Source organism: Chrysochloris asiatica, unplaced genomic scaffold, assembly GCF_000296735.1.
Source record: "Chrysochloris asiatica unplaced genomic scaffold, ChrAsi1.0 scaffold00096, whole genome shotgun sequence".
Lineage (NCBI taxonomy): Eukaryota > Metazoa > Chordata > Mammalia > Afrosoricida > Chrysochloridae > Chrysochloris > Chrysochloris asiatica.
The window spans coordinates 6348421-6358684 of NW_006408614.1; the positions used below are offsets into that span (position 1 = coordinate 6348421).

General features: G+C 47.9%; 1 protein-coding gene across 1 annotated transcript; it reads right to left on the reverse strand.

Moving 5' to 3' along the window:
- Positions 1-8828: 8828 nt before the first annotated feature.
- Positions 8829-9701, reverse strand: ARL4C (ADP-ribosylation factor-like 4C). The gene has a single exon (XM_006866769.1). It carries the CDS (start codon positions 9665-9667, stop codon positions 9089-9091), a length of 579 nt encoding a protein of 192 aa, XP_006866831.1. The 5' UTR covers positions 9668-9701; the 3' UTR covers positions 8829-9088.
- Between the last annotated feature and the right edge of the window lie 563 nt (positions 9702-10264).

Here is a 10264-nt window from a genome sequence, read left to right on the forward strand (position 1 = left end):
TGTTTGGACGAACACTCAGACAGTGGGGGACCTGGCCTGAGGGGGTAGGGGGAAATACAGTAGTTGATTAGGACTAAAATTAGCCTCCTCAGTTGCTAGAGAAGAAACCCTGGTGGCACCGTGGTTAAATCATTCAACAGCTAACTGAAAGGGCAGTGGTTGGAACCATCACCACTTCCATAAAGAGTAACCTACTGCTACTGAGTTGATTCCAACTCATAGCCACTTCATAGAAGCGTTCCAGGGCTACACCTCTTCCCAGGAACAGACAGCCTCATCTTTCTCGGGCAGACCGACTGGTGGGTGTGACCCTTGCTTGTCCCACAGTGCCACCAGGGCACCTTGCAGCCATGAAAACCCAACGGGGCGGTACTATTCTGGCATGTATGGTCATTATGAGTCAGAATTTACTTGACCACAGTGGATGTGGATTGTTGTTGTTTTCAGTTACTAGAATCAGAGAGATGTGACCATTTGTGGCTACTTTTCTGGAGACCTTGAAATAAGCTGTAAGTTTCAGTTGCCACCTGGTTCTCCAAGGAACTCTTTGTTTAAGTTGCACCAAAAAGCAAGGACCTCAACTTTGGCTTCTTTGCATTTCGAATCTTTTTATTCATACGGAGTAGCAAAGGTCCCTAAATGGCTTTTCAAACACATATTCAGGTTTTAATACTTGGAAGTGAGAAGTCTCCATCTCATGTACCCTGAACATGTTATTAGGAAGGACCAGTTCCTGGAGAAGAACATTATGCTTGTTAAAGGGTCAACAAAAAAGAGGAAAACAGTCAAGGACATGGATGGATATAGTAGCTGTAACAATGGAGACAAGCTTAGCAACCATTGTGAGGACAGCGCTGAACTGGGCAGTGTTTCCTTCTGTTGAGTATGGGGCTGCTTGGAGGCAGAATGGACTAAACAGCATCTAACAATAAGAAAGAGGTTTTTAAAAAAAAACAGCACTTGTGCCATTTCAATGCCACCTAGCTTGCAAAAATTAGTTCCTGTAGTCATGTGAATGATAAAGTAAAGCTTTGCTCATATTTTCATGAAACTCTGAGCCCACAAATATTTGTATCATTGTGTAAGTTTCAACAAGTCATCTGACAGTAAAGATCTTAAAAAAGGCCTATTTATCTGTCTTTGCTTGAATCAACATGTTATTGTTGTTAAGTGCCATAGAGTCAGTTCCAACCCACATTGACCCTGTATGGGGTCCGAGGATCGGCTGGTGAGCTTGAATTGCCGACCTTGAAGTTCAAACAGCTTTGCAGTCTGGCACATTAACCCACAGCACCACACCAGGACTCCTGGGTTAACATATTAAATGAAAAATCGCCATTTATTTCACAGAATGTCTATTTTAAAGTTTAGAAACAAAGCTAATCAACATGAATGAATTCATTCAACAGTGATTTATTGAGCATCTACTGTATACTGGGCATGGTGTTAGGCCACAGCTTTCACAACAGGGCCCCAAGGCTCATGATCTGGAATATGTGAGAATTACTGATCCATGAGTTCATTGCTCTGGTTGTTAGAAGCTGCTGTCAAGTCCGTTCAGATCCATGGAGACCCACCCCATGGGCGTCAGAGTGGAACTGTTCCTTGGAGTTGTCAGCACTGATTGGTGAGAAGCAGAGCTTGCTAGACTTTCTTCTGAGGCAATCCTTGGCAGGTTGAGACCTCCAACCTTTTAGCTAATAGTCAAAGGCTTAACCATTTGTGCCACCAGGGACTTAGTTTGACCCAGCTTGACTCTCACAGCTTTGAGTGAGAAAACCACTCAGGATGATATGAGAGATTCCAGAACCACTTGTTTGACTCCATCTCAGCCTGGAGTCCTGGTGTGATGCTGTAGGGTCAGTACGGGACCGCAAGTTCAGCTTTTCAAACTCACCATCTTCTCCTCAGAAATCCTATACAGGGTGGCTGTGAGAAGGAAATGCATCGACATCACTGAACAACAACCACAATAACAACCTGGCCTAGACGTAGCAGCTTTGGTTTTAGCAAGAGTGTGGGTGAAGGGGCACCTCCTACTGACGTAACTCAGAACAATGTGTTGTTGTTGTCGTTGTGAGATGCACTGAGTCAGTTTCAACTTCTAGTGACCCCATGTACAACACAACAAAACACTGCCTGGTCCTGTGACCTCCTCACAATTGTTGCTGTTTGAGTGCATTGTTGCAGCTACTGTGTCAGTCCACCTCACTGAGGGTCTTCCTTTTTCGCGCTGACCCTCTACTTGTCCCAGCATGAAGTCGTTCTCCAGCTACAGGTCTCTCCTGAAAATATGACCAAGTTGCATGAGACAAGGACTCTTGGTGTGGAGCTGTAGGATCAGCACTGGACTGCGAACCACAAGGTTGGCAGTTCAAATCCACCAGCTGCTCCTTGGAAACCCTAAACAGGTCACTTATAAGTCGGAACCGACTCCACAGCACTTAACAACAACAACAAACATGAGGCAAAGTCTCACCATCCTCGTGAAGTAAAATGATGGTGCATCTCATTATACATATATTGTTAACAGCCAATAATAACCAGGCTACTTGCTACGTGCCAGACACCAGCTTAAACATTTTACATGTGATATTATGTCTCATTGTGTTTCCTCTTCAAAACAACCCCTTGGGATTCCCATTTTACATACTGGGAAGCTGAGGCTGACGCTGAGCAACGTGAGCAAGATCAGAGGAACCTAAGCCTGTGAGTCAGAAATTGAAGCTGTATCTCTCTGACCTAAACAAAGATGTTCAACCAGCTCTAAAACCCATTGCTGTTCAGTGGATATCAACTCACAAAGACCCCGTAGAGGAATAGAACTTCCTCATAGGGTTTCCAAGTCTGCAACTGGAAACAGACTGACACATCTGTCTTTGTTTGATAGGTTCGAGGCTTAGCTGCTGTTAAGCATGTTACTTAATATGATGAAACTTACTTTTGGTTAGTGTAAGTACTAACCTGTTGGTTAGTGCCAACAGGGCTCCATACTGGGGTCTTCCCACTCCAAGCCCACTGCCATAGTCGATTCCATCCTCGCAGGACAGACAACAGTACTTTAGGGCTTCAGAGACTAAATCTTTCCAGGAGCATTCAACCTCAGTTTTTCTAGCTGAGCAGCTGGTGGATTGAACCACTGTCTGTACAGATTGCAATCCAACACTTCATCAATATTAAACATGCTGCTTAATATGAGGGGCAGCAAAAAGTTCATGGAAAAATTCCATTCTGTTTTCGTTCCTTTTCCATGAGCATTTGGAAGACGCTTCATCTCTATTAAGACCCTCTGTGTGCTACGTGTTCTGTGTAATGAAGGTTCGGTTGATTTGGAAAGTGGACTTTTCCTCAACAGTGCTTCAAGAGCATGATTGTACCCCCGCTACTACTGAAGAGACATTATGCCACAGACTGCTTCTCTGGGTTCCAACTGATGGGCACAGCTCAGATGCTGACCAGATAGAGCAGCCAGAGCACTGAGCAGCTTTGTAACAACTAGTGAGTGGATCACAAAGTCAGTTTGAACTCCAAGGTCGATGGTTCAAACTCGCCAGCTGCTCCTCAGAAACACTTATAAGGGGGTCTATGAGTCAGAACTGACTCGACAGCATTTAACAACAACAACAGTGTTTTGTTGTTGATGTTGTAAAGTGCTGTCCAGTCAGTTCTGACTCACAGAGACCTTGTACATGGTTTCCTAGGAGTGCCTGGTGGGCTTGAAACACTGACCTTGTGGCTAGCTGTCCAGTGCTGATACTACAGCACCATATCAGGACTCCATATTGTTGTCGTTGTTGTTGTTAAGTACCGTGGAGTCAGTTCTGACTCATAGTGACCCTGCACAGGGTTTCTGAGGCTGTAAATGTTTACAGGGACAGAACGCCTCATCTTTCTCTAGCAGAACCACTGGTAGTTTTGAACTGCTGACCTTGCGGTTGGCAGCCCAACACGTGGAGTCCATATTAGGTGGTAACTATTCCCAAATTTTATAGAATCAAATAGCAATTTTTGTCATTAAAAATTTGTGACACTTTTTTAAACAAATGAAGGTGCTGAGGAAAGGTTAGACATTAAGGCCCATTTATTTATCTTATTTTTATTTTGGAATAATTAGTGATGACTATTAGCAAAAGATGGCTAAGCTCCGTCTCTCATACTTTGGACATATTGTCAGGAGGGAACAGTCACTGGAGAAGGATGTCATGCTGGGTAAGATGGAGGGTCAGAGAAAAAGAGGAAGACACCAAACGAGATGGATCAGCCAGGTGGCATCATTGATGGCGTCAAGTGTGGCAGCAGTAGTGAGGTTGGCCCAGGATCGGACATTGTTTCATTCTGCTGTGCATGGGGTCGCTATGAGTCGGTTCCGACTCGATGGCACCTGACAACAACAACAACAACAACAACAACATTAGCAAAGAAAAGAAAATTGCTAAAGGTAATTCAAAACTGGCTGAAACAATACACTGACGTGGAACTGCCAGAGGTCAGAGGTTCAAGTCAGATTCAGACAAGGCCGTGGAATGAGGGATATCATTGCTGATGTCCGATAGATCTTGGCTGAAAGCTGAGAATGCCAGAATGATGTTTACCTGTGCTTTATTGACTATGCAAAGGCTTTCAATTATGTGGATCATGACAAGCTCTGGACAACACTGCAGAGAATGAATATTCCTAAACACCTAACTGTGCTCTTGAGGAACTCGAACATAGACCAAGAGTCAGTTGTTTGAACAGAACAAGGGGACACTGAATGGCTTAAAATCAGGAAAGGTGTGCATCAGGGTTGTATTCTTTCACTATACATTTTCAGTCTGTATGCTAATAATTTGAGAAGGTGGATTATACGAAGAAGAATGGGGCATGAGGATTTAAGGAAAACTCATTAACAATCTGTGATATGCAGATGATACAACCCTGCTTGCTAGAAGAGGATTTAAAATACATACTGATGCAGATCAAAGACCACAGCCTTTGGTATAGATTGCACCTCAATGTAAAAAAATCAAAACTCCTCACCTCTGGGTCAATAAAAACATTATGATAAATGGAGAAAAAAATTGAAGTTGTCATTGACTTCATTTTGCTTGGATCAACCATCAACACTGATGGAAACAGGAGTCAGGAAATCAGATGACATATTGCATCAGGCAAATGTGCTGCACAAGACCTTTTTAAAGTGTTGAAGAGCAAAGATGTCAGCTTGAGGACTAAGGTGTGCCTGACCCAAGCCATGGTATTTTCAGTAACCTCACAGGCATGTGAAAGTTGTACAATGAATAAAGAAAAGCATAGACAAATTGATGTATTTGAGCTATGCTGTTAGAGGAGAAGATTAAAAGTACCACGGACTGCCAAAACAGACCGATCTGTACTGGAAGTGCAGCCAGAATGCTCCTTAAAAGCCAGGATGGCCAGACTTCATCTCTCATCCTTTGGACATGATGTCAGGAAGGACCAGTCCCTGGAGGCCATCCTGCTTGGTAAAGTGGAGGGGCAACGAAGGAGAGGAAGACTCCCAGTGAGATGGATTGGCACAGTGGCAGCCTCAATGGGCTCAGGGTGACAATGAATGTAAGGATGGTGCAGGACCAGGCAGTGTTTCTGTTGTGCACAGGGTCACCATGAGTAAGAACCAACTTGATGGCACCTGACAATAACAACAGCTGTTAGCAAGGACCCAGTAGGAGGGTGAGGCATGAGTGGGTATACCTCAGATGCATATTGGCACACTGGCACTTGCATTTGAGGCCTCTGAATTCACCGGAAAACCAAAAAACATGTTGTTATTTGCTGCTGCATCAATTTTGACTCATGGTGACCCTGTAGGTGCAGAATAGAATTGCTCCCTAGAATTTTCAAGACTTGTGAACAGATGATCACCAGGGTTTGCTGTCTTTTTCCAGAGGTACCTCTGGGTGCGTTCAAACCACCTACTTGTTGGCTAGTAGTTCATCACTTAACCCCCCCCAAAACATTGGCGCCAAAAAAGCTGATACAATCCTAGAACCAGGTAGAACTTGTGATACCCTCTTATGAGCCAATCCCCAGTCAGCAAAGGAGACCAAGAGAATAAACCGAACCATTAAAAAACCACAGATCCAGGGGGAAAAAAAAAATCTCCCCAAACGTTTGATTGTATAAATAATTTATTTCTGTTCACAGCATCATGTATGCATTATAAAAGGGGACGGAAACCGAGGAGGATGAAGAAGACAGAGGGTTACAGCAGGACAAAGGAAACTGAGATCAGAAGATCAAGTCCCAACACCGTGACAGAGAGTTTGGAAAGAGGATTGTTCCTGAAAGCAAAGCTGGCCTCCCAGTATCTACTAGAAAAACATTTGGAAAGTTCACTTGAAGAGGTCAGCTTCCTCTACGTGAAACCCATTCATCCTTCAAAAGCAGTAGGTATAAATACATCACTAACTGTTGGGGGTGGAGGGGCACTCCCCCAGGGTGACCATGCCAAGGTGGACCTCTCTGTATGTCCTGCTTGGTCAGAGATGAAATGGTCAAACATGACAGAACTCAACAGAGACTCTGGACTACTCGCGGATACACCACAGAGTTTTACTTTACTGCACAATTTACAAAACGGCTGGCTGCACCCTTCAGTATTGATAATGCAAAACACAAAACCAGTTCGCATTATTTGGAAAAGCATGATGGGATCGGAACAGTGATCTTGTTAGCACAGGAAGGTTACAGTATTTGGCATCTGCAATCTCACAAAATAAATATATTCTTCTCTCAATAGTGTGGAGCTACCAAAATGTCAAAGTGCTTAAGAAATTGTTGCATGTGAAGAAAATAAAGAAAGATGGATTTGTTGTTGTTATGTTCTATAATCCTATACAGAATACTCAGATGATGGGACCAGCCCATTTAGAAATCAGTGACTATGCTGTTGATATGTAAACTGAAATCTTGCAGGCTTTTCAACTCTGCTGACTTAGATCTTCTCTACTGAGTTTCTACAAAAAAGACCAGCATTGGAGGAGAACCAAATACACCTACAAAAGAGAAAAGGAATATGGGTTGCTAGGGCTCTTCTTTGAAAGTATCTCATGGAAGAATTGGGTTTCAAGCAGAAAGCTAGAATTCTATCTCTGGTTCTTACGTGAACTTGCTGGAAAGGACAATGGGTATGAACTTTTAATTTAGCGAATTCACGTGCTCAGGTATGGTCACATCCAATTTCTGTGGGCCACCCGTCGTAAGAAATGTAGGACATTTTGCCTGGGGGTGCAGGGGAACCATAATTGTGTCAGTAAGCATGGATTCAAAGAGGAAATGAAAATCAAACCAGAAGCTGAAATTTCCCTTTTGAATCTGTGTTTCCGGGCAAATGCAAACCCGGACTCTGTTTTGATGATAAAGGATTCTTTTAAAATTACATTATTTAAAAATATGTATTTATTCTTCTTGTCCTTGATTGCATTTTCCAAAGCCCCTTTCAGATAAATGGTGAGGTGCCCAAGCCTGGTGAGCATGACGTCACAGGCTTTCTTTGGTCTCACCAGTGTGTGTTTGTATTTGGCCAGAATGCTGGTGGCTGCGTAGCAGCAGGGGGCCGGGTCATTCAGCAGTGGGTCAGAGACAACCCACCTTGTCCCTGTGCTCCCTTCTGCTTTTAAATCCATGCAATGAGGTCGCCTTTTGCAATAAGGTGGGGCTTCATTTATTTATTTATTTATTTTGGTGCATGACATCAAATACTCGAGACATTCTGAAGGAAATACTTAAACCCAATAGGTCACAATGAACCAAATTAGAAACCCCAGCATGTCATGCTGTCTGCAGCATCAAGGGATAGAAAACGGCAGAGCAGAAGGGTTTTCTTTATGTTTGTTTTTCCTACGGTGAGTATTTCTAAGGTAAATATCCATCTGTCAAAGTTTTTTTTTTTTTTAAACATGTCTGAAAACCCATCATCACACAAAATGACAAGAGGCATCCCTTACAAAACGCATCTTGCGATTTAGCACACATCTGCAGCGGCTGTGCTCATACCAAACCAATCAGTAGGCTAAGAGAATTGAAATTTTCACACCTATGGGTCTAGGTCTTTTATGACCGTTACACATTTCCGGGAGGGAGGGTCCCTGTATCCACACACATCCCTGCCAGCATTTGCGCAAAGAGCCTTCCCCTTTAAACCCCTTTCACTCCCCTGCAAACAGTAAATTGCTGCCACCTCCAACAACCGTCCTCTGGTTGTTTTCCTTTTATTGGTCTCTTTGTGTGAATAATGCCCTACACATGGGCAGGGTCCAACCCAGCTGGAGAATGTCTGATTCCAAGTCGAAAAGCAGGTCTCATCAAACTGGTCTTCTGTAGTCACCACAAAGCACCAGGAAAGGACATCACTGCGGCCATGCGGCCAGTCCCCAGTACAGGCCGGCGCCGCATCAGTGCCTGGGCTGCGGCATGGTGCCAGACTGTCCGCAGGGCCCAAATCACCACGTCTCCAGGGGGGCCCCAGAGCAGGACCAACGGAATTTCCACAGGGGCCTGCCCTGTGACATACAAATCTCCACATCCCATAGTCCATCCCCGCCAGCACCACCCAGCGCCAACACGCCCCCCAGACGGGAACCCCCGAGGGTTCTGAGAACCCCATACCTCAGGTGAAGCACAGGTGCAATGTCGCCAGTGGGGGCGGGGCAGCCTGAACTTCGGGCCCCGCAGGGGTTGGAGGAAATCGCTTTTGTCTCTGGCAACAGAGTCTTCCATTTGGGGGCAGCGAGGGCAAACAGCAGGACATGCGTGCGCTCCACTCCCCACCAGGGTCCCCACCATTTCGGACCCGGGAAGGGGCGAGCCCCCCAGCCCATCTGAAGCTCTGGCATTCAGACAAAAGGTCCCCTGACCTGGAGTGAGGACTGGCCAGGAAAGTCGGCCTTCAGGCCCGGGTTAGAGTCCCCAGGCCCGCACCGAGGTGCAGAGGTGCCGTTTGGAAAATTGGAAGCATTGCTTTGGTTCGCTGTCTTTGTTCGCGGGCGCGGATTCCCGCCCGGCCATCCACATCCATTCATTCACTCCTGACTCACTCGCTCCCCCCGCTTCCCGCGCCCCCGGCGCTTTACCGCTTCTTCTTCTGCTTGAGAGATTTCCTGCGCTTCAAGATCATCTCGTAGAGCTTGTCCATGCCCTCGGTGAGGCCCTCGCCAATGATGGCGCATGCCGGCTGGACGTGGTAGGTGGTGGCCGGGATAAGCTCGTGCAGCGCCAGCTGTTTCTCGATTTCGGCTACCGGCAGCGACTTGGGCAGGTCCTGCTTGTTGGCAATGACCAGCAGCGGCGTGCCCTGGTTCTCGGCGAATTTGGTCACCTTGTGGAGCTCCGTCTTGGCCTCCTCCAGCCGGTCCACGTCCACCGAGTCTACCACGTAGATGATCCCATCGGTGCAGCGGCTGTAGGATTTCCACAGCGGCCGTAGCTTCTCCTGGCCGCCCACGTCCCAGAAGTGGCAGCTGATGCCCTTGGCCGTGCCGTTGCTCAGCTTGATCTTCTCGGTGTTGAAGCCGATGGTGGGCACGGTGTTCACGAACTCGTTGAACTTGAGTCTGTAGAGCACGGTGGTCTTGCCGGCTGAGTCCAAGCCCAGCATGACGATGTGCAGGGACTGGAAGGCCGAGATGTTGGAGGAGATATTGCCCATGGCTCCTGGCTGCGGCGCCGGCCACTGCGGCTGCGGCGGGGGGCGGGCACCTGGGCCGCCTGCCCTGCGCCCCGGCGCCCCGGCGGCGTGCTCACTCCTCGCGGTCCCCACGCCCGGGGCCGGGATTGCGGCCGCCGGGCATCGCGCCCCCGGGGCTTTGTCTCCGCGTACTCAGCTCCTTCCGCGCCGTCAGCTGCTGGACGCTCCGGGCCCGCGCTGGTGGGTGCCCTGGTCTGGGCGGCGCCGAGGGGCCTCCCGCTCCCGCTCCGGGCGCGCCTCGGAGGCGCAGGCGGCGCGGGCTTCCTCTGCCGCGCGGCCGCCTCTCTGTCCCCGCAGTCCCCGCGCCGCCTGTGCCGCCGCCAGCCTGCAGCTAGGAGGCCGGTCAGTCAGACCCCGCCCTGGATCCGCCCCCGAACCCGCCTCCAGCCCGAGATCCCGCCCCCGCCCCACCCCGCCCATGGCGCGCGCCGCCGCCGGCCGTTTCGCGCGCTTACTCGCATTCAAAGAGTCTCCCCGCCCGCTACCGCGCGCAGACTGCGCCAGGGCCGCAAGTACTCCCGCGGGGACCCAGTACGCTGGCCACGCCTGGCTCTCGGT

What these genes read in the sequence shown, in the direction of transcription:
- ARL4C (XM_006866769.1), bottom strand. Translation starts at nt 9,667, where the DNA reads ATGGGCAATATCTCCTCCAACATCTCGGCCTTCCAGTCCCTGCACATC.